At 40.4% G+C, this 25,035-nt stretch overlaps 1 protein-coding gene across 8 annotated transcripts in view; it reads left to right on the forward strand.

The window, feature by feature from the left end:
* Positions 1-25,035, forward strand: part of LOC139762302 (proto-oncogene c-Rel-like) — a 280,381-nt gene that overhangs the window by 109,102 nt on the left and 146,244 nt on the right. For all 8 annotated transcript variants that reach the window (XM_071686905.1, XM_071686903.1, XM_071686902.1 and 5 more), the window contains 4 exons: positions 1,528-1,771; positions 11,004-11,147; positions 23,700-23,798; positions 24,178-24,311. In XM_071686905.1, coding sequence (XP_071543006.1) covers positions 1,528-1,771; positions 11,004-11,147; positions 23,700-23,798; positions 24,178-24,311 — 621 coding nt within the window. The remainder of the gene's footprint in view (positions 1-1,527; positions 1,772-11,003; positions 11,148-23,699; positions 23,799-24,177; positions 24,312-25,035) is intronic.

The raw sequence follows: 25,035 nt of genomic DNA on the forward strand, positions 1-25,035 counted from the left end.
GAGGTGGAGGGAACGAGGAGAAGAGGGAGACCAAATTGGAGGTGGAAAGATGGAGTGAAAAAGATTTTGTGTGATTGGGGCCTGAACATGCAGGAGGGTGAAAGGAGGGCAAGGAATAGAGTGAATTGGAGCGATGTGGTATACCGGGGTTGACGTGCTGTCAGTGGATTGAATCGGGGCATGTGAAGCGTCTGGGGTAAACCATGGAAAGCTGTGTAGGTATGTATATTTGTGTGTGTGGACGTATGTATATACATGTGTATGGGGGTGGGTTGGGCCATTTCTTTCGTCTGTTTCCTTGCGCTACCTCGCAAACGCGGGAGACCGGCAAAAAAAAAAAAAAAAAATAAAAAAAGAAGAAGAAGCAAGGTTGTTAAGTTTTGTAAAGTTGAGATTATTAGTTGAGATATGAGTCTGAATGGAGAAAAATTTGAGGAAGTGAAGTGTTTAAGATACTTGGAAGTGTACATGGCACTGCATAGAACTATGAAAGTGGAAGTGAGTCATGGGTTAGATAAGGGGATGAAGGTTCTGGGAGCATTAAAAGATGTGTGGAAAGAGAGATTGTTATCTGGGAGAGCAGAAATGGGTATGTTTGAAGGTATAGTAGTCCTGACAACTTCATGTGGATGTGAGGTATGGACTGTAGATGATTTTGTGCAGAGGAGGGTAGAGGTGTTGGAAATGAAATATTTAAGGGCTATATGGTGTGAGTAATTTGATTAACAAAAAGATAAGAGAAAGGTGTGGTAAGAAAGAGTGTGGTTGAGAGAATGAGTGAGGAATGGTTTACAAATAGGCTATGTGTCAGAAGTGGAGGAGCAGGGAGAAGGAGAGACTGAATTGGAGATGGAAGGATGGTGTGAAAGAGATTTTGAATGATCGGGGCCTCATCATGCAAGAAGGTTAAAGGTATGCCTAGTATAGAGTGAATTGAAATGATGTGGTTTACAGGGGTCGATTTGTTTTTATTGGACTGAACAGGGGCATGTGAAGTGGCTGGGGTTTACTCGGGAAAATCTGTGGGGCCTGGTTGTGGATAGGGAGCTGTGGTTTCGGTGAATTGCACATGACAGGTAGAGAATGGATATTAATGAATGCGGCCATTTTTATATAGATCAGTAAATAAGTAAATAAATGAATGAATGTTTATTGGAAGTAGGCACCCATTCAACTGAAAATTCACTGTTGAGGTATTAAGTATTTTACAGAACTGGGTCATAATAGTTATTAGTAAACTATTCGTACAAGAGCTTTAAGATTGGGGCGAGTTGAATATTTTCACACTTTGGATAAGCGTAGGGGTGAGTTACATTTAGATACCACCCTGCCAGGGCTCACTAATATGGAAAATGGTGATGTATGAAGAAAAACCTAATCATGTTTGAGGCTTCAGTTGGTTCATGATACTGTAGTATTTAATGAATTTCAGTAAATTGGCAACTTTTGTCAGCTTTGGAATTTCAATGTTTTTTTAGTTGCTTACCACAGTAATGTTGCTAATTGTTGTTATCTCTTTTTACATAGGTAATGGGATACAAAGGCCCTGCTGTGGTGGTTGTGTCATGTGTAACAGTGGACCCACCCTATCGTCCACATCCTCACAACCTGGTGGGGAAGGAGGGTTGTAAAAAGGGTGTATGTACAATGACCATCGGCAATGATTCCATGCAATGTGTTTTTAGCAACTTGGGCATTCAATGTGTCAAAAAACGTGATGTGGAGGATGCTCTTAAACTAAGAGAAGAAATACGCGTTGATCCTTTTCAAAGTAAGTACAACCCCATTTCACATTCTTACATTTCTTTTTGTTTGCACTATCAAGATGCAACATAGTTTATTTCAAATTTGAGTATATTCTTATATTCACCTGTCTTCATCTATTTTCAGTGTGTAATGACATTTTTTTACCACTATCAGGAAATACTGACAATAATTAAATTATATCAATTTGAAACCAGTATTTCTCAAAGTGAAATACCTATCTCAAAAGAAATGAACTAAAGACCATTCAGAAATGAAAAACTTTCTGTTGACATGACATTAACTTTTGAAATTGGCCTTTCCTTATGAGAATTGGATATGCCTAAACCTAATTTTGAAAACGATTTGTTTTAGACAGTTTGCAAATAAAGCTGTCAAAGAATTATCTGGTTTTATAAGTTGTTTTAACTATAGTGATAGTTTACTTTGAGCTATAGATAATTTCCTGGCTTGATTTCCTGCTTGTTCAAACTTGTTTTGAGCATTGTTTATGACATTTCAGTCAGCAAAATAAAGTGGTTTGTTGTTTTCTGAAATTGTAGGGCTGATTAGGTTCTGTTATGTACTGTTTTACTGGCTCTTGCTTTGACTGTTTATTCAGTTTATGCAAGGTAATTTGAAAGCAGCAGCTTCCAAACTTTCACGCTGCATTTCAAGATGTCTTAGAAATGAGTACTTGAGGAAGACAGGTGGTGACTTATTAAAACCTATAGGGCAGGTGGTAACCACATTGCTTTGGATGAGCGGCTGGGGATAAAGAGAACTAGGATGGAGTGTTGTGAAAGAGTGTTGTGAAGTGTCATCTATGAGAAGAGAGACATTTTAGCAGAAGAAAGTTGTTTGAGATGTGATTGACTTAAGTCTTATGCAAGTCTTATGGTGGTAGAGACTGACCCAACTGCCACTCTGCTCCTAGAGAAGCCATGCCTTACAGTTAAAAGTCCCTGTAAGCACACTACACTGGACACATATCTGTCCTTTATTACACTACATCAAGTCAAGAATGCATCAAGCAACACTGATGATCCTTGAACACAATTTCTGTGAATGTTATAAGTATATTGTGCTGTGTTACTTTATGTGATTATCAGTGAACCTTTAAAAATCTGGTTTGTGTAATGGAAAGCTCTTTTAACTCAGATCATCAGTTTGTGTTCTTTTCATAATTCATGCATTACATAACCTTAATGAAAGTATATTACCACATATTTTCTTCACTGAGTGTGGTTGAGAGAGCAGAAGAGGGTGTTTTGAAATGGTTTGGTCACATGGAGAGAAGGAGTGAGGAAAGATTGACCAAGAGGATATATGTGTCAGAGGTGGAGGGAACGAGGAGAAGTGGGAGACCAAATTGGAGGTGGAAAGATGGAGTGAAAAAGATTTTGAGTGATCGCGGCCTGAACATGCAGGAGGGTGAAAGGCGTGCAAGGAATAGAGTGAATTGGAATGATGTGGTATACCGGGGTTGACGTGCTGTCAATGGATTGAACCAGGGCATGTGAAGCATCTAGGGTAAACCATGGAAAGTTCTGTGGGGCCTGGATGTGGAAAGGGAGGTGTGGTTTCGGTGCATTATTACATGACAGCTAGAGACTGAGTGTGAACGAATGGGGCCTTTGTTATCTTTTCCTAGCGCTACCTCGCACACATGAGGGGGGAGGGGGTTGTTATTCCATGTGTGGCAAGGTGGCGATGGGAACAAATAAAGGCAGACAGTATGAATTATGTACATGTGTATATATGTATATGTCTGTGTGTGTATATATATGTGTCCATTGAGATGTATAGGTATGTATATTGTGCGTGTGTGGACGTGTATGTATATACATATGTCTGTGGGCAGGTTGGGCCATTCTTTCGTCTGTTTCCTTGTGCTACCTCGCTAATGCGGGAGACAGCGACAGAGCAAAAAAAAAAAAAGAAAAAAAAATTTCTTCTAAAGTTCATAAAAGAAAATTTGAAAAATTATTTACATTTTCTCCCTTTATGAGTAATGCTGACTGGATATTTCAAGTGGGCTTTAGGACACACCATTTACCTCCCTTGGTTGCAAGGGCTGATTGTAGCCAGGCAATGGGCACTTTAATTATGTGTTAGGGAGGAAATGACCTTCATCATGGCTGTCAGGACCAGGCAGACATGGTCTACAGTGACATGGTTGGAGTTCACAGGGAGAGGAATGATGAATGTCTGCAAAACTTCTCTGTATTACTGAGTGAAGAATGAGTTGTTGTTTTCATCAGTAATGCTCCAACCCACAGTTCCATGGAAAATGTTGGAGATGTCCTAGTGCTGAAGTTTCCCTCATATGGCACCTTTCTGAACCTCATTGAAAACTGCTTCTCCAAAATCAAGTGTGAGGTGAAATAGAAGTTGTGCAAAGTACAGGAATTATTGAATGACCAAGAAGCATTTCGAGCCATAGGCCATACTTTGAAGGTGTGGAGGGAGCAGCACCTATTGTATAACCAAGATGGCTTTAGGTGGAAACATAGATAGAATTAGTTGGTAAAAACGTTGAGCGGGAGCGTTAGGTAGAAGTAGTCAGTAAGAACATTATGTAGGAACCTCTACAAACACTGTGCTATACTTGCCGTCTGGCTGTTGGTGAAATAAATCTCAAGGGTAAAGGAGAAGAATGGATTGGAAATGCCCAAAGAGTAAAGTTGGGGTTCAAAGAATAAAGTAGGGTGCTTGTGAGAGGGCAGACTTAAGGTAGGGGTAGCAATACTGCTGAATCAGGAGTCGTGGGAGTGTGTGACTTAGTGAAGGAAATGAATTGTAGACTGATATAGGAAAAAATTGAATATAGATTGAGATGGGTGACTATTAGGCCTTATGCGCCTATCTATAAGAAGAAAGATCATGAAAGGCAATTGTTTTGAGGTCAGGTGAGTGAGCGTGTCAGTAGTTTTGATGCAAAAGATTTAGTATTAGTGATGGGTGATTTGAATGCAAGGGTAAGTAATGCAGCAGTTGAGGATATCATTTGGGGGTATAGGGTCTTCAGTATTATGAATGGAGATGGTGAACAGCTTTTGGAATTATGTGCAGAAAACGGCTTGGTGATTGGGAAATACCTGGTTGGAAAAGAATGACATACACAAGTGTATGTATATGAGAAGGAAAGATGGCAAGTGAGCATTATTGTATTTCATACTAATTGATAGGTATGCAAGAGAGATACTTTTGGATGTGATTGTGTTGAGAGGGGCAGTTGGTGGGCACTTTCTTGTGAAGGCGAGGTTAACGGTGTTGAAAAAACTGAGAACAAATGGGAACAGCAGTGAAGGGGCAAATGGGGAAGTGGTAACTGATGGTGTTGAAGTATGGAGATGGAGTATGTTGAAAAACTGCTGAATGTTTTTGATGATAAGATGGCAGATGCAGGATGTTTGGAATTGGGTGGTATGCTAAGAGAAAGTCAAGGAGGGTGGTTTGGTGAGGAAAGAAGAGATAGTTAAATCCTTATATATGATGAAATGTGGCAAGGTGGCTGAAGTGGATGTTATTGCTGTTGAATTTCTTAAGAAAGCGGGATGACAGTGTTGTTGACTGGTCATCTAGGATTTTCATTGTATGTATGGATCATGGTAAGGTCTTTGATAATTAGTGGGATGCATGTGTAATGCATGGGGGATAAAGGTGAGTGTTTAAACTATAGGGTATAAGTTAGTTGAGTGTGCCTGGTAAGTGGTATGGGTGGTTAGTAATTGAGATAGTAAGGGCATGTACTGAGCATTGTAGACTGGGGAGGAATAGTTTGGTTTCAGAAGTAGTAGAGGATATGTAGATCAGGTGTTTGCTGTAAAGAATGTGTGTGAGAAATACTTAGAGAAACAGATGTGTTGCATGTGGCATTTATGGATCAGGAGAAAGCATATGTTAGGGTTGATAGAGATGCCTTGTAAAAGGTTTTAAGAATATATGGTGTGGGAAGAAAGCTATTAGAAACAGTGAAAAGTTTTTATCAAGGATGGAATGCAAGAAGAGATGGGAATGAATGGTTCCAAGTGAAGGTTGGTCTGTGGTAGGGATGTGTGATGTCACCATGACTGATTAATTTGTTTATGGATAGAATGGTGAGAGAGGTAAGTGCAAGAGTCTTGTAGAGAGGGGTGAGTAGTAATTGCATAAGTTGATGGCTAAGTTTGGAAGACTGTGAAAGAAAGAAGTTGAGAATAATGTGAAGAAAAGCAAGGATATTAGCTTGAATGGAGAGGAATTGGAAGAAATGAAGTGTTTTATATATCTGGGATTGTAAGAAATGAATGTGGTATTTATTGATTTGGAGAAAGCATGTGATGGAGTTGATTGAGATGCCTTGTGGAAGGTCTTAAGAAGTATAGGTAGTTTGGTAGTAGTTGGTAGGCAGCATATGACCAGGTACTGCTACTGTAGAAAGTAAAGAAGCTTGGAATTGTGAAAAGTATGCATTTCAGCACCTTGAGGGGTACTCTAGTTTTACTGGTGTAGCCAAGTCTCACCGTGCCTTCTTGTGGTGACATCGTTAGTACACCCCTTAGAGTTGGAACTAGAGGGGGAGGCATTGCCCAGTTACATATGGGCAATAGTTTTAGATTTGGACAAACACCTCAGGTGTACTGTTTTCTTAGTTTGTACAATTTTGAAGCTTTGCTGCATCTGGAAACAGTGTGCTGTCAAGAGTGAAGCATAAGAGGCTAAGAAGCGGCACTGGAGTCTACCAGTTACGTCAAGGGTTAAAAGGCAAGAGAGCTTTGGGGGTGATGGTGCTGAATGTGAATGGGATGACTGGGGAGAGTAAAAGGAGTGAGATTTTGGAGAGGTTTTTAAAGTTGTAGCATGGATGTGCTAGGGATTGGGGAAACCCATATCCTCAGGCAGGGTGTGTGCAGTGAAAATGGAAATAATGAATGCAAGTTATGGGAGGGGATGGAAGGAGGTGCGGTATGGATGGGAATGAATGAAAATTATTGGGGTAGAGGAAAAGAAGGATGTGCAATTCTGCTATCACCAAGAGTATGAGAGGGCATTACAGAGAATGTATGGAATGGATCAAGAATAGTGTGGGTGAAAAGAAAGATTTGGTTTGTGAAATATGCATGGGTTTGTGTACCGTCTCCTGTGATTGTGAAGACTGTACGAGATAAGGATGAAATGAAGCTTTTCTGGAGGAATTTGAATAACTGTGTAAATGGTTTTGAGAATGAGAGAAACATGATCGTATTGGGTGATATGAATGCGAAAGTGGGATGTGATGGACTTGGAGAGATAGTAGGTAAATGGGGAGTGTGTGGAGTAAATGAGAATAGAAGCTATCTTGTGGATGTTTGTACAGAGGTTTTATTCCTTGTGAACATCTTTTTTCAGTGCAAAATGACCCACAGATATATATGGATGAGGAATGATGGAAGAGAAGAGCAATAGGCTTTGATTGACTAAGTGGCAGTGGATGAAAGATTGAGAAAGGCTGTGCTGGATGCTAGAGTCATGGGAGGATTCTTTTGAGATTGACCATTTTGCAGTTCTTTTGGGGATCAGGATCAGGGAGAAATGGAGGTGTGGTGTAAGGAAGAATGGTGAGATAAAAGTATTGGCAAGTGAGGAGATGAATCAGGAAAAATACTGGGAGGAGTATGAAAGGAAGGTAACTGAAAGCTTAGAAGGAAGTGCAGTGAATGTAGGAAAGCAGTAATTTGTGAATCAGGTGTTTTAAAATGGTTAGCTAAATACTAGTAAAGGTTGTAGAATCAGTAGTTGGATACAAGGTAGTGAATACAGGAATTAAAAGGGCAATGCATGGTGGAGAGAAAAGATTAGAAGTGTTGTGGAAGAGAAGAAAAAGGCATTTGGTAGATTACTCAGTAGAAATGTACCAGTGGAAGTTCAGCAAAGGAGGAGGGAAGAATATAAAATATGTAAGCAGAATATTGAGAAGCTGATAGAAAAAAGCAAAGAAAGAGTAGATGGAGATTTTGGGAGAAAGTTAAGTGAAAAGTTTTGGCATGATAAGAAACTATCCTGGAAGGAGATGAAAAAGGAAAGAGGTGGATGTATGAGTGGAAATGTTGATGTGAGAAGTGAGGAAGGGGAATTGCTGAATCAGAAGTAGGAAGTGAAAGGAAGATGGAAAGAGTACTTTGAATACTGATGAATGTGGGAGAATGGGAGGCATTAATTGTTACAGGCATGGGTATGGAGGATGGAAGAAGGATACAAGTGCAAGGGTCCATAGGAAAGAGGGAGGTAAGAAGGGCAATAATGAGGCTGAAGGTAGGAAAGGCACTTGAAGTGGATGGGATTATGGCTGAAATGCTGAAGTATGAAGGTTGAAAGTGTGATGAAGGGGATGCATCTCATATGTAATTTAGCATGAAAACAGAGTAAGCAAAGAGCATGGGGGTTTTAGGAAAGATAGGGGATGTGTGGATCAGATTTTTTTTTTTAAAGAGGACTGTGGAAAAGTGTGTAGTGAAAGGTAAGAAGTTGTATGCAGCTTTTATGGATCTGGAGGAACATATGACAGAGTCGAGTGGAGTGCTTTGTGGGATTTGTTAAGGATATATGGTATAGGAGGACAACTGTTGATGGTGTAAAAGCCTCCTTTAGAGGAGCAAATGCATGTGTAAGAGTGGATGGAGAGTTGAGTGAAAGTTTAGGGAGATATGTAGGTGTGAGGTAGGGCTGTGTGAAGTCACCATGGCTTTTTGATATATATATGGATGGAGTGATAATAGAGATGAAAGCAAAACAAGGGAAAAGAGGTGCAGAGATGGACTGTGTCAGTGAGATGTGGTGGCTAGTGGCAAGCCTGTTTGTGGATGATAACTGTGTTTGCAGAGAGTGAAGAGGAGTTGCTGAAGTTTGTGTGTTTTATGATGTGTGTAAGTGGAGGAGATTGAAGGTAAATGCAAAGGTAAAGATAAAGTAATGGTGTTTGAAAGGAAAAGTGAGTGAAAGAATAGATTTTGTAAAACCATATAGAGTGAAAGAAGAAAGTTTACTAAACTGTGCTGTGGATATGGGGAAAAAGACTAGATGAGGTGAGGGAATTTAAATACCTGGGAGCTGTCTTGGGTGAGTGTGATGGCATGGAAGGAGAGATAGGGGAGGGAGCAGTACAGGTAGAAGAGTCACTGGGTTCCTTGATAGAATTATTGAAGGTAGAGGTGTAAGTATGGAAGTGAAGAGAGCATAGTCCTCCCAACCCTGACCTATGCAGCTGAAACATGGATGTGGAATGAAGCACAGAGGGCAATAATCCAGGCTGTGGAAATGAGCTGTTCGAGAAGAGCATGGGATGCGACTAGATGGAATGAAGAAAGAAATGAAAGTGTGTATGAGAGATGTGGTATGGCAAGGAATGCAGAGGGAATTAATTGTGGGTGAGACATAATACTGTAAGGTATTTGGGCATGTGTCAAGAATGCAAGACTGGGAGTTTACAAGGGGAGTGTATGATAGTGCAATTAAAGGATTGGTGTGAGTGGAAGACCACCTATGACATGGGGAAATTGGGTGATGGAATACTGGAGGGAGAGAAACAGAGGAAGAATGCATGGAATGGTGTATGTGAGGGAGGCATGTAAATTGTTCCTGGAGGGAATGGGCATTAGAGATATAGATAGATGGACCAGGGAGGTATATTACTGTTACTACCCACCTGGGTATTTGGAGGGTTAGTGATGGATGCATAGCAAGCCAGCTCTTCAGTGATTGTCAAGTTGCACTCCTCTGACCCAGGAAGCTGTTTTTTCTTTCTGCCTCACCCACACATGGACTGCTGGCATTCTGTCCACATACATACAATCTCCCCTTGTCACATAAAACACTTGACAACACTTAACATGTACACATCTAGCTATGCGGTAGCCCTGCCTTTTGGCAAAATGATGAGAGCACTGAATAAATGTAGTACATAGGAACATTAGACAGGAGCATTAGGTAGAAGCATTAGGTAGGAGTAGGCAGTATGATTAGATATGAACCTATGGAAACACTGCGTTAGAGATGCCCTCTGCTAGTGACCTGTCAAGTTGAGGCACAAAAAGGCCAAGAAGCTGCACTGGAGTTCACCAGTTATGAAGTTTCTTTTGTCATGGCCACCCCCTTGAGGGAGCTCCCGAAGGGAATGGGTATCCAAGATATATGTAGATAGATAGAAGGTTTTAAGAATTTATGGCATAGGAAGAAAGGTGTTAAGAATAGGTGAGAAGTTTTATCACGAGTGTCAGACGTCTACACCAGTAGGAAAATGGGAGAGTGAATGGCTCTAAGTGAAGATTGGTCTGTGGCAAGGGTGTGTGATGTGACCTTGGGATGGTGAGAGAGGTAGATACAGAAGTCGTGGAGAGGGGTAAGTATGCAGTATTTTGGGGATGAAGGGGGCCTGAGAAATCATTTGTTGTTTATTGATATAGGGGTGTTGGTTAACCAGTTATAGCAGGTAAGGGGTATTTAGTATGAGAAGAGAATGGATTTTAGAGATTGAGTGATACAGTTAAAGATTTGGATTAATGGAGGGAGCCTCAGAATGTTAGTTGTTAAAAGAATTGTTGTTTCCAGACATTGTATTTATAGTTTATTACCTTTCCTGCTTAAATGTTTTGTTATGAACAATAGACAATGGCTTTTTTTTTTTTTGCATACTTCCAATTTCTAGCTGTCAGATGTATTGAAACCAGGCACCACCATCCAGTTTCATGCCCCACAGACTATGGTTTACCTTGACTGTTCATATACCCTGATACAGCCTAGCAACGGCTACCTGAAACACCCCACTTCCTTTAGGTTCTCTCTTTTCAGTCTCCAGATAACATCTCTTTCCACTGCTAAACCTAGTAACTTGCTTTTATTCACATTTTGATTTTTTTTCCCTTTACTCACTCTCCCAAATTTAAACACTCCCTCTCCCAATTTAGACACTAGCCTCTGCAGATTCTTACCATAATCTGCCTCCTTCCTCTGTCATTAGCCAACAGTAAAACGCTGCATACCTCTTTACTTCAAGACCCATGCATTCAACTTCTTGTCACATACACCTGCTTCAAACCCACCTTCAGCTGGAACCACTCTTCCTCCTCACTTCTTACTTGCACACATGCCCTACTTGTTGATAGGGCTCTAACATATAGACAGGAAATGAGTGTTTAAAGCCTTATTTTTGAAGCATGAAGATGCTTTAAGGAATTTATCATTAGGGTTATGGATGTGTATGAGATTTATACTTAAGACTTATATGTATTTTTTTCTTACAGCTGGATTTACTCACAGGAGTCAGGCACAAAGCATTGACCTAAATGCATTAAGGCTTTGCTTTCAAGTATTTCTTGAAGGACCAGAAAAAGGGAAATTTACTTTCCCACTGAAGCCAGTAGTTTCTAATGCAATATACGATAAAAGTAAGTGTTTTATCTGGTTACTTTTTTGTATTGATGTAAAGGTGATTTACATATGAAAGTAATTGTGTTGCCCATTCTTTTTTTTATATTCAAATAAAGGTGAAACATACCTGTTGATAAGGTATTGTTTTAGTGAGTGCAGAAAGAAGCCTTGGTTATGTAAAATAAATGATCTCTGGGTATAGGTTCATAAATAACAGAATGCAAGTACCTTTGATACACTGTTATTTGGTGGATCACTTCATTTAGTGGTGTGTGGGATGGGATATACAGAGGAATACAGTCAGTAACAGACCACTGGGTCCTTTCAAGGCTGTTTATGAAAGTGGATATCAGAAACTCACAGAATAGTGTGGTAAAAGTTAGAAAACACACAGATAAATCACAAAGAATAACATGCAAATTGTCATTTTGACTATGAAAGCACAAATAATGAAAGTCGTGGACTTGAAGTGAAATATAAGTATCTTTTTAAACATAGCTATAGTACTGCTTTCAACCACTCTAATCAGCAAATTGTTCCTTATGTTAACACTCCTGTTGAAGAAAAAGGGCTTTGCCCCATTTAAGGTAAATCAAGTCTTTGGTAACTTGATAGGTCAAGGTAATCAAAGCTCATTTTGAATACTTGTATTAGATCATCACTTATCCTTCTCTTTTCTAAATACATTCATGTCATTTGAATATGATCTCATAAGATTTGTTTTTCAGTCTGTGAATCATCTTGTAGCTTGATGCTGAATTCTCTCCATTCTGTTTATGTCTTTTAATAAAGTTAGGGTGACCAAAACTGAACACTTTGTTCAAGATGTAGACAAACCAATGAATTATAAAGAGTAAGGATGACTTCCCTGGCCTTAAATTTGAAGGCTGTTCATATGAAACCAAGGATTTTGTTTGTTCTTTTCACTGTTTCTGTGCACTGCTTGGTTGGGTTTAGGTCACCAGAGATTAGTACACCTAAGTCGTTTTCCTCATTCAGATTTTGCAGTTTATCAGAATTCACACTTTAGCATGGCTTTTTGTTTTACTAGTGATATGTAAAACTTTACACATATTCCACAAAGGCCCAGTCCTCTGTTCTTAACGCTACCTTGCTAACACGGGAAATGGCGAATAGTTAAAAAAAAAAAAAAATGTAAAACTTTACACTTATTGATATTATAATTTATTTGCTACTTTGAGCCCAGTTCATCATTTTATGTCAATTTGAAGCTGTAGACAAATTGAATGTAACCTATTTCTGTGCCACATTTAAGTTCACATGCTTTCTTTTAACTCCTCTAGCACTGTAGGGTTTTGTGTATGGTGTGATAGTTGGGTGGCAGGCACCTGGCAGCGTGGGAATGTTCACTGATCAGTTGGAGGCCGGAACCAGACTGATAGAGGTGATGCCTCCCCTCATTTGTGAAAAGGTACTTCTTTATGATAAAGTGAGGAAGGACTACCTGCTTTTATTGCACCTCTTACATGGTGCAGTGGGTTGGATTTGAACCTATGTTGGTAATTCCCAAGTTATCACAAGGCTGCTCACCTTCTTCAGGAGATGGGACGCACCCAAGGAAATCACCTCAGATGTGGGAACCAATCTAGACAGTGAGGAGATGGAAGCCTTTTACATGGCCCGTGTCTCCTCAGCCCACTTTCTTCAGTCCAATGGATGTGCTGAAGCAGCTGTAAAGGCAACCAAACAGGTGTTGAGGGGCAACACGGGTATTGGAGGTAGCTTGCACAACAGCAAAGCGACTCAAGCTATGTTCTAGTATTTCATAATCCCCCTCCAAGAGAGGGGGATAAGTCTCCCCCACAGCTGGCAGCAGGAAGACATTTGCGAAATTGTGTCCCAGTGCTCCAGCAACATTATCCGATAAATCAGTGATAGAGAACTGCTCTGCAAAACAGGGAGCGGGCCATAGCAGAAAGCCAGGCTCTTGTGCAGGGTAGCCCAGTAGGTGATGCCATTGAGCTGCCCTAGCTGTCTGTGGGCACCCCTGTCTGCATGCAGGATGTCGCTTTGAAGGTGTGGGATAGATCGGGTGAAGTAGTAGAGGTGAAGCTGCATAGACAATACTCATTGAAGGTAGATGGCAGTGGCTGCTTGTCTATGTGAAACCGACAACACCCATGGGTCAAGGGGAGTACCCACCAGCAGCAACTCCACTCCCACCCAGCTTCAGGTGGCGGCACCCTCACTGTGTGAGGCATCACTCTGCACACTTGCAAGATTATGTTTGTGGTGGCTCTTGTGAAGAGTGAACACACTGATTTATGTCATTTTTGTTCTGCTCACATGAAAAGGAAGTGTATTGTTGCTAATCTGTGAATTGCATTTATATTTGCCTTGTGGCATGAGAAGCCTGGGAGGTGGGCAAATTAGAAAGGGTAGTGAGTGGTGGGATGAAGAAGTAAAATTATTAGTGAAAGAGAAGAGAGAGGCATATGGACGATTTTTGCAGGGAAATAATGCAAATGAGTGGGAGATGTATAAAAGAAAGAGGCAGGAGGTCAAGAGAAGGGTGCAAGAGGTAAAAAAGAGGGTAAATGAGAGTTGGGTTGAGAGAGTATCATTAGATTTTAGGGAGAATAAAAAGGAGTTTTGGAAGGAGGTAAATAAAGTATGTAAGACAAGGGGAACATCAGTGAAGGGGGCTAATGGGTAGGTGATAACAAGTAGTGGTGATGTGAGAAGGAGATGGAGTGAGTGTTTTGAAGGTTTGTTGAATGTGTTTGATGATAGAGTGTCAGATATAGGGTGTTTTGGTGAAGGTGGTGTGCAAAGTGAGAGGGTTAGGGAGAATGATTTAGTAAACAGAGAAGAGGTAGTAAAAGCTTTGCAGAAGATGAAAGCTGGCAAGGCAGCATGTTTGGATGGTATTGCAGTGGAATTTATTAAAAAAGGGGGTGACTGTGTTGTTGACTGGTTGATAAGATTATTTAATGTATGTATGACTCATGGTGAGGTGTCTGAGGATTGGCGGAATGCTTGCATAGTGCCATTGTACAAAGGCATAGGGGATAAAAGTGAGTGATCAAATAACAGAGGTATAAGTGTGTTGAGTATTCCTGGGAAATTATGTGGGAGGGTATTGATTGAGAGGTGAAGGCATGTACAGAGCATCAGATTGGGGAAAAGCAGTGTGGTTTCAGAAGTGGTAGAGGATGTGTGGATCAGGTGTTTGCTTTGAAGAATGTATATGAGAAATACTTAGAAAAGCTAATGGATTTGTATGTAGCATTTATGGATCTGGAGAAGGCTTATATGATAGAGTTGATAGAGATGCTCTGTGGAAGGTGTTATGGTGTGGGAGGCAAGTTGTTAGAAGCAGTGAAAAGTTTTTATCGAGGATGTAAGGCATGTGTATGTGTAGGAAGAGAGGAAAGTGATTGGTTCTCAGTGAATGTTGGTTTGCGGCAAGGGTGCGTGATGTCTTCATGGTTGTTTAATTTGTTTATGGATGGGGTTGTTAGGGAGGTGAATGCAAGAATTTTGGTAAGAGGGGCAAGTATGAAGTCTGTTGTAGATGAGAGAGCTTGGGAAGTGAGTCAGTTGTTGTTCGCTGATGATACAGCGCTGGTGGCTGATTCATGTGAGAAACTGCAGAAGCTGGTGACTGAGTTCGGTAAAGTGTGTGAAAGAAGAAAGCTGAGAGTAAATGTGAATAAGAGGAAGGTTATTAGGACCAGTAGGGTTGAGGGTTAAGTCAATTGGGAGGTAAGTTTAAATGGAGATAAACTGGAGGAAGTGAAGTGTTTTAGATATCTGGGAGTGGATCTGGCAGCAGATGGAACTATGGAAGCGGAAGTGAATCATAGGATGGGGGAGGGGGCGAAAATTCTGGGAGCGTTGAAGAATGTGTGGAAGTCGAGATCATTATCTCGGAAAGCAAAAATGGGTATGTTTGAAGGAATAGTGGTTCCAACAATGTTGTATGATTGCGAGGCGTGGGCTATGGATAGAGTTGTGCAGAGGAGGGTGGATGTGCTGGAAATGAGATGTTTGAGGACAATATGTGTTGTGAGGTGGTTTGATTAAGTAATGATAGGGTAAGAGAGACGTGTGGTAATAAAAAGAGTGTGGTTGAGAGAGCAGAAGAGGGTGTTTTGAAATGGTTTGGTCACATGGAGAGAATGAGTGAGGAACGATTGACCAAGAGGATATATGTGTCAGAGTTGGAGGGAACGAGGAGAAGTGGGAGACCAAATTGGAGGTGGAAAGATGGAGTGAAAAAGATTTTGAGTGATCGGGGCATGAACATGCAGGAGGGTGAAAGGCGTATAAGGAATAGAGTGAATTGGAACGATGTGTTATACCGGGGTCAACCTGTTGTCAATGGATTGAACCAGGGCATGTGAAGCGTCTGGGGTAAACCATGGAAAGTTGTGTGGGGCCTGGATGTGGAAAGGGAGCTGTGGTTTCAGTGCATTATTACATGACAGCTGGAGACTGTGTGTGAACGAATGGGGCCTTTGTTGTCTTCCTAGCGCTACGCTGCACACATGAGGGGGGAGGGGGTTGTTATTTCATGTGTGGCGGGGTGGCGATGGGAATGAATAAAGGCAGACAGTATGAATTATGTACATGTGTATATATGTATATGTCTGTGTGTGTATATATATGTATACGTTCAGATGTATAGGTATGTATATTTGCGTGTGTGGACGTGTATGTATATACATGTGTATGTGGGTGGGTTGGGCCATTCTTTCGTCTGTTTCCTTGCGCTACCTCACTAACGCGGGAGACAGCGACAAAGCAAAATAAAATATAAATATTAATGAATAACCTATACGGTGAAATGTTTAGGTATGTATATGTGCATGTGTGGACGCGTATGTATTTACATGTGTATGTGGGTGGGCTGGGCCATTCTTTTGTCTGCTTCCTTGCACTACCTTGCTAACACGGGAGACATCGACAGAGTATATTAAAAAAAGAATGAAATAACTTAACAGACTTATTTCCCCATAGTTGGTACATTCATCCTTCGCACCTTTTCTTTGAATAAAGGAATGATAATAGCTTTCACCATTCCTCAGGCACATTCTTCTGTTTGCTTGCTAAATTACATATAAGATGCATCCACTTTATCACACTTTCTTCTCCATGCTTCAGCATTTCAGATGTAATCCCATCCACTTCAGGTGCCTTTCCTACTTGCAGCCTCATTCTTACCCTTCTTACCTCCCTATTTTGCTATAGGACCTTTCACTTGTACCCTCTTCCTTCCATCCTCCATACCCATGCATGTAACAACTGCCACCTCCCCTTCTTCCACATTCATCAGTTCTTCAAAGTACTCTTTCCACCTTCCTTTTACTTCCTCCTTTTGATTCAGCAACTCCCCTTCCTTGCTTCTCACGTCAACATTTCCACTCTTACATCTATTTCTTTACTTTTTTAGTTTCTTATTACCCCAAAACTTTCCACTTACCTTCCTTTCAAAATCATCTTTCCTTTGTTTGCTTTCCTGTGTAAGCTTCTTAACATTCTACTTACAAATTTTCTATTCTTCCATCCTCCTTTGCTGAATTGTCTTATTGCCTTTTTGAATATTGTGTTACAATAACGAACTTTCATTCATCTGGACCTTTTCCCTTAGCATTTGAGTTTGTGAAATGGGAAGTCAAGTGCTGAAGTATCTCATTGTTCTTGGATAAAACTTTGACACTTTGTTTATTTTTATTCCATTTACTGCTGAAAGTGTCTTTGGCTTTTAAGTCAGTTTGTTGAATTTGGCCTTTGTCGTCTTTTCTTAGTGCTACCTCGCACATGCGTGGCGGGAGGGGGGTGCCATTTCATGTTTTGCGGGGTGGCGACGGGAATGGATGAAGGCAGCAAGTATGAATATGTACATGTGTATATAGGTATATGTCTGTGTATGTATATGTATGTATACGTTGAAATGTATAGGTATGTACATGTATGTGTGTGGGTGTGTATGTATATACATGTGTATGTGGGTGGGTGGGTTTGCCATTCTTTCGTCTGTTTCCTTGTGCTACCTCGCAAATGCGGGAGACAGCGACAAAGTATGATAGATAAATAGATATGATATTTATATTATACTTAATTGCTGTTTCCTGCATAAGAGGGGTTGCCTCAGGAAACAGACGAAGAATGGCCCATCCACTCATATACTCATATATGTACATAAATGCCCAAATATGCACATATAAATGCATATACATATACACATATATATATATACATACACAGAGATATACATGTACATATTCATACTTGCTTGTCTTTATCCTTTCCTGTCGCCTCCCCGCCTCACAGAAAAAAGCATTGCTATCCCCCGCTTCAGCAAGGTAGCACCAGGAGAAACAGACATAAATAAAGGCAACATTTGTTCAGACTCAGTCTCTGGCTGTCATGTGTAATGCACTGAAACCAGAGCTCCCTATCCACATCCAGGCCCCATAGACCTTTCCATGGTTTACCCCAGATGCTTCACATACCCTGGCTCGGTCTATTGACAGCACATCGACCTTGGTATACCACATCTTTCCAATTCGATCTATTCCTTGCACACTTCTCACCCTCCTGTATGTTCAGGCTCTGATTGCTCAAAATCTTTTCCACTCCATCCTTCCACCATCAATTTGGTCTCCCACTTCTTGTCCCCTCCACCTCTGACACATATCCTTTTTGTCAATCTTTCCTCTATCATTCTCTCCATATGTCTGAACCATTTAAACACACCCTCTTCTGCTCTCTCAGCCACACTTTTTATTTCCACACATCTCTCTTACTTACTTAATCAAACTATCTCACACCACATATCCTCAAACATTTCATTTCCAACACATCCACCCTCCTCTGTACAAACCTATCTATAGCCCATGCCATGCAACCATATGATATTGTTGGAATACTATTCCTTCAAACATATCCATTTTTGCTCTCCAATATAACGTTCTCTTCCTCACACATTCTTCATTGCTTCCAGAACCTTCGCCCCCTCCCCCACTCTGTGACTCTTTTCCACTTCCAGTGTTCCATCTGCTGCTAAATCCACTACCAACTATCTAAAGCACTTCACATCCTCCGATTTTTCTCCATTCAAACTTGCAACCCAATTAACTTGTTCTTCAACCTTACTGAACCTAATAACCTTGTTCTTATCCACATATACTCTCAACTTTCCCCTTTTACACACTTTTCCAAAGTCAGCCACCAACTTCTGTAGTGTATTCATTTTATCATTCATTATACTTAATTACTGTTTCCTGTGTCAGCGAGATAGCGCCAGGAAGCAGACGAAGAATGGTCCATCCACTCATATGCACATATGTATATACATAAATGCCCATACATGCATATTTATATACATATACATATTAAGATATACATATATATATACAAACACATACACAGACATATGCATATATACTCATATACATATTCATACTTGCTTGCCTTCATCCATTCCTGGGGCTACCATGCCCCAGAGGAAACAGCATTGCTACCCCCCCTGCTTCAGCGAGGTTGTGCCAGGAAGACGGACAAAAAAGGCAACATTTGTTCACATTCAGTTTCTAGCTGTCATATGTAATGCACTGAAACCACAGCTCCCTATCCACATCCAGGCCCAACAGATCTTTCTATGGTTTACCCCAGACGTTTCACACACCCTGTTTCAGCCCATTGACAGAACATTGACCCCAGTATACCACATCGTTTCAATTCACTCTATTCCGTGCACATCTCTTACCTTCCTGTTTGTTTAGGCCTCGATCGCTTAGAATCTTTTTCTTTCCATCCTTCCACCTCCAGATTTGTCGCCCACTTTTCCTTGTTCCCTCCACCTCTGACACACATATCCTCTTGTCAATTTTTCCTCGCTCATTCTCTTCATATATCTAAAGCATTTCAATACACCCTCTTCTGGTCTCTCAACCACTCTCTTTTTTATTTCCACTTATCTCTCTTAACATTTCATTTCTTCCTTGATCAAACTACCTCACACCACACATTGTCCTTACACATTTCATTTCCACACATCCATCCTCCTCTGTACAACCCTTTCTATATCCCATGCCTCGCAGCCATATGGTATTGTTTAAACTACTGTTCTTTCGGACATACCCATTTTTGCTCTCTCAGATATCATTCTTACCTTCCCCACATTCTTCATTGCTCCCACTACCTTCACCCCCTCCCCCACCTTATGACTCACTTCTGCTTCCATGGTTCCACTTGCTGATGTCCTTTCCCCGGATATCTAAATACTTCATTTCCTCCAATTTTTCTCCTTTTAAACTTAAATCCTAATCAACTTGTTCCTCAACTCTACTGAACCTAATAACCTTTCTCTTATTCACAATTACTCTCAACTTTCTCCTTTCACACACTTTTCCAAACTCCGTCACCAACTTCTGCAGTTTCTCACTCAAATCAGCCATCAGAGCTGTATCATCGGCAAACAACAGCTAACTCACTTCCCAGGCCCCCTCATTCCCAATAGACTGCATACTCGCCCCTCTCTCCAGAACTCATGCATTTACCTCCCTAACCACCCCATCCATAAACAAATTCAACAACCATGGGGACATCACACTTGCCTGGCATAGACTGGCCTTCACTGGGAACCAGTCACTCTCCTCTCTCCCTACTCATGCACATACCTTACATCCTTGGTAAAAACTTTTCACTGCTTCTACCAGCTTACCTCCCCTACCATATACTCTTAAAACCTTCTGCAAAGCATCTCTATCAACCCTATCATATACTTTTTACAGATCCATAACTGCTACATACAAATCCATCTGTTTTTCTAAGTTTTTCTCGCACACATTCTTTAAAGCAAACACCTGATCCACACATCCTCTACCACTTCTGAAACCACACTGCTCCTCCCCAATCTGATGCTCTGTACATTTCTTTACCCTCTCAGTCAATACCCCTTCCATACAATTTCCCAGGAATACTCAACAAACTTATACCTCTGTAGTTTGAACATTCACCTTTATCCTCTTTGCCTTTGTACAGTGACACTATATATGCATTGCTAATTATGTAAGTTGTTGACCCTTTTTATGGGGCTTTGCAGCTTTAGGCTGTGTTGTAATCATTAGGGAAATGATGCCCTCCACTAAAGTGAGACATCCCTTAATGAGACTGTACTCCTTTTCATCCACTGATGAAGATTCAGCGTTGTTTAAAGTGACTTTCCTTTTGTGGTGTAAGCATATCTGTCATATTAAGGGCATGCATGTGTTATCATTAATTCATAATGATAAATTGTGGTGGGTCAGTTGCATATAGACATGATCCTTTCGTGGGGATTGATTTACACATGGATATATTATTTTTTAGTTGTTGTGGTAGCTTAACTGTTGACACTTAGTAATTAAAAGCATAAATGTCTTAGTTTTTATCAATACTTTGGTTTCTATTTGAATGGTTGTCAAAGAAATCTAAGAGGCATGTTTTAACAGTTAAGAGTATCGAAGTGTCTCATATAAGTCCTTAACTACTTCAGTCAGATACTTATGTGAGAGACAGGCAACTCCTCGGACACATATTTATGTGTGAGATTCTTATCCCTATTTCAAGGCTGTGCACCAAACCTGATTGGTAGCTGAGGTGGCAGTGCCCAATAATTTTCCTGCGTCAGTTATCCTTCAACCATGGCAGTAACAGCGTATATTTGTGAGTTTTAGCTACATCTGGAGGACCAGGCAGATGATCCTGAATAACTTGATGATGATCTTTCTTCAGTTAGTGTGAAGAGTGATTTTATGCGCACTATCTGTTTTAGCATTGGAAGTTAACCAAGATGAGGCAGGGGATGTTTTTAGTTACAGAAGAGACAGTTTTGCCGGCACCTTCCTGACCTTGACAATACTGTGTCTTACTTTTGCAACTTACTTTTTGACTTGTGTAATATTACAGTTATGAATAACTATAAATGACTCATATTGATTGGAACAAGTGATTAATTATTATATAAGATAAAACATAATAAATGCCTGGTGATTACCTGGAATAAAAAGATGGACGTAGAAAAGTATACCTATATGAGTAAGAAAGATAGTCAGGTATTAATGGATTGCTTGTTCATTGATAGGCATATAAAAGAGGCTTTTGGGTGTGAATGTGCTGGGAGGGGCAGCTGGTAGATGTCTGTTCACTATTTTGGAAGTTTTTGGAAATGAGGGAACATGATTAGTGAGAAGAGAGTAGTGAGAGTAAGTGAACTTGAAAAAGATATTTGAAGAAATACCAGGGAGATTGAGTTTAGTGTAGTAAAAGGTGAGAATAAGGGAAGCTAGGGGAGTGGATGAGGAATGGGAATATTAAGGGAAGCAGTGCTGGCATGTGTGAGAGATGTAGATGGCAAGAGGCATTTAAAAGGTGGATAGTAAGCATTTAGGAAGGGTAGTGGGTGGTGGAATGAAAAAGTAAAGTTACTCGTGGGAAAGAAAGGTGTTTGAGTGGTATGTACAGGGAAGGAGTGCAAAGGATTATGGAATGTATAAGAGAAAGTGGTAGGAGGTTAAGAGGAAAGTACAGGGGTTGAAAAAGAGGGCAAGTATCATTACACTTTAGGTTGATTGAGATTTTTGAATGGAGGTTAAGAATGTGCAAAAATTGAGAACAGGTGGGAACATCAGCAAAGGGGGCAAATGGGGAAGTGGTAACAGATAGTGATGAGATGAGAATGAGATGGAGTGATTATATTGAAAGACTGTAAGTGTGTTTGATGATAGGGTGCCAGATGTAGGGTGTTTGGTTGGGGTGGTATATTAAGTAATTGAGTTATGGAGAGTGGTTTGCTGAAGAGAGAAGAATTGGTGAAAGCCTTATATAAGATGAAATGTGTCCAGGCAACTGGAGGGGATGGTAATGCAGATGAATTTCTTACAAAAGGGGGTGCCTGTTGTTGGTTGGTGTGTTAGGATTTTCAGTGTATTTACGGATCATGGTGAGGTGTCTAAGGATTAGCAGAATGCATGTATAGTGCCATTGTATAAAGGCAAGGGGGGTAAAGGTGAGTGTTCATACTACAGGAGTATTAGTGTGCATGGAAAGTTGTGTGGAAGGGTAGTGATTGAGAGGGTGAGGGCAGGTACAGAACATAAAGTTGGGATGAACAGTATAGTTTCAGAAGTGATAGATGATGTGTGGATCAGGTCTTTGCTTTAAAGAATGTTTGAGAAATAGTTAGAGAAATAGAAGGATTTGTATTTGGCATTTATGGATCTGGAAAAAGCATATGATATGGTTAATAGAGATGGCATGTGGAAGGTCTTACAAATATATGTTGTAGGAGGAAAGCTGCTAGAAGCAGTGAGAAGAGATATCAAGAGCATAAGGGATGTATATGAGTAGGAAGAGAGGAGAGTGAGTGGTTCTAAGCGAAGTTTGGTCAGTGGCAGGGGCGTGTGATGTTACCATGGCTGTTTGATTTGTTTATGAATGGGGTGGTGAGGGAGATAAATGTGAGTGACTTTGGAGAGTGGGGTGAGTATGCAGTATGTTGGGGATGAGAGGGCTTAGGAAATGAGTCAGCTGGTGGCAGATTTGTATGAAACTGCAGAAGTTGCTTACTGAGTTTGGAAGATTGTGTGAAAGGAGGAAGTTAAAAGTAGATGTGAATAATTGCAAATGTATTAGGTTTTGCAGAGTTGAGGGACAGTTTAGTTGGGGGTGAGTTTGAATGGATAAAAAGTGGAGGAATTAAAGTGTTTTAGATATCTGGGAATGGACATGGCAGTGAATGGAACCATGGAAGCAGAAGTGTCATAGGGTTGGGGAGGGATGAAGGTTTTAGGAGCTTTGAAGAATGTGTAGAGAGAACATTATCTGAAAGGGCAAAATTGTGTATGATTAAAGGAATAGTAGTCCCAACAATATTATGTGGATGAGAGGGAGGGACTTAAGATAAGGCTGTGCGGAGGAGGCTGGATGTGTTGGACGTTAAATGATTTAGGATAATATGTGGTGTGAGGTCGTTTGATTAAGTAATGAAAGGGTGAGAGAGATGTGTAGTAATTAAAAGGGTGTGGTTGGTTAAGAGAGCAGTTGTGGATGTGCTGAGATAGTTAGGATATATGGAGAGAATGAGTGAGGAAAGGTTGACAAACAAGATATTTGTTTCACAAGTGGAAGGAATAAAAAGAACGGAGAGACCAGATTGGAGGTGGAAGGATGGAGCGATCGGGGCCTGAACATGCAAGAGAGTGAAAAGCGTGCACGGGATAGAGTGAGTTGGAAGGATGTGGTATACTGGGCTGGATGTGCTGTCAGTAGACTGAACTAGGGCATGTGAAGCATCTGGGGTAAACTTAGGAAAGGCCTGTAGGATCTTGTTGTGAATAGGGAGTTGTTGGTTTCTGTGCATTGCACATGGCAGTTAGAGAATGGATGCGAGTGGGTGTGACCTTTCTTTGTCTGTTCCTGGCATTATGTTGCTGATATGGGAAATGGCGATCAAGTATAAAAATATATTTTTTCTACAGTTAGAAGAACATGAATTTTGAAAGTTGGTAAGGAAACTCAAGTTAATTGTTAAATCGACTTTTTTGTTCTTTTTGCAGAAGCCACATCAGATCTCATAATCTGCAAACTTAGTGATTGTACAAGTAGTGTGGCCGGAGGGAAGGAGATAATTCTTCTGTGTGATAAGGTTACTAAAGGTAGGCAGTTTCTTGCATGATGATATTGAAAATATGCTTTTGGTTAAAATGTTTAATATTTTCTTTTGATTGCTAAATGCTCATGTATGTGCTTGCTCATATGTGTAGAAATCCAGTTATAATGTAGCATTTGACTTCATATACTGATTTTAGCAATGGCAGTGTTATGAAGAAATGATAAATGATCTTGTGATAAGGAATTCATATGCATAGTCACAAAACACATTACCAGGAAACACTTATCAGTAGTTTACAGTAATGAGAAATATTTTCAATATTCATGATGAAAATTTGCAGATATTGAATAACATAAGTAGTATTAACATGTGAGATACTTTCTAAGTAATAGCTGATATGTAACAAAACTCTGGTTGAGCAGAAGACATCCACGTTCGCTTCTATGAGGTCAAGGATGGTATGATAGAATGGGAGGCATTTGGTGACTTCCAGGCCTCTGATGTACATAAACAAGTGGCAATCTCTTTCAAGACGCCGAGATATAAATCGCTTGAGGTTAGTACCTTTTACCTTAATTGTCTTTTAGGTATTAGAGCAAAAACGGCTTAATCCTAGTACTTGAACATCATGTATTGTCAGAATAAAAGTTGAATTTTAGGCAGTGAAGTACAAAATCACCTTCATAATTCCGCAGTACCATCACCTGTTATGGTTTAGCACTTGTATCTTTTTCGTGAGGTAAACCCTTATATGTGATTTGACATCATAACTTGCAGTTGGTAGTTCTAACATTCTTTGGAGCAACAGGTTGTCTTGTTCTTTGAAGTAGGTGATAAAGCTCTAGTGTACATCACTGTGTGCATTTCTCAGCATATGATGCAAGATTGAGTGCATTATGGAGCATTAGATATATGTTGAGATGGGCGGCTTGTGGAATGTCAGATCACTTCTTTGTGGAGGTGTGGATGCAAGTTTGTTGAGAGTTTAAGAAAAGAGGAAATGAGTTGGGTGAGAAGAGGATGTTGAAAGTGAGTTTAGAAAAGAAAGTTGTGTGAGGAGATACCAGGAGAGATTGGGTAAAGGATGGCAAAGGTGAGAGTGAATGAATGTTGGGTAGTTGGGAGGAATGAGAGGTCTTTGTAGGATAAATAAGATTTGGGTTGAGAAGATATTGGCCAACTCTCGGGAAAATAAGAAGGTATTTTAGATGGAGGCTACTGGTGTGAGGAGAGAAAAAGAATAGATGGGATCAGATGGGAAGTTGTAAATGGTAAGGAGG

This window comes from Panulirus ornatus, chromosome 43 (assembly GCF_036320965.1).
Source record: "Panulirus ornatus isolate Po-2019 chromosome 43, ASM3632096v1, whole genome shotgun sequence".
NCBI classification, from domain to species: domain Eukaryota; kingdom Metazoa; phylum Arthropoda; class Malacostraca; order Decapoda; family Palinuridae; genus Panulirus; species Panulirus ornatus.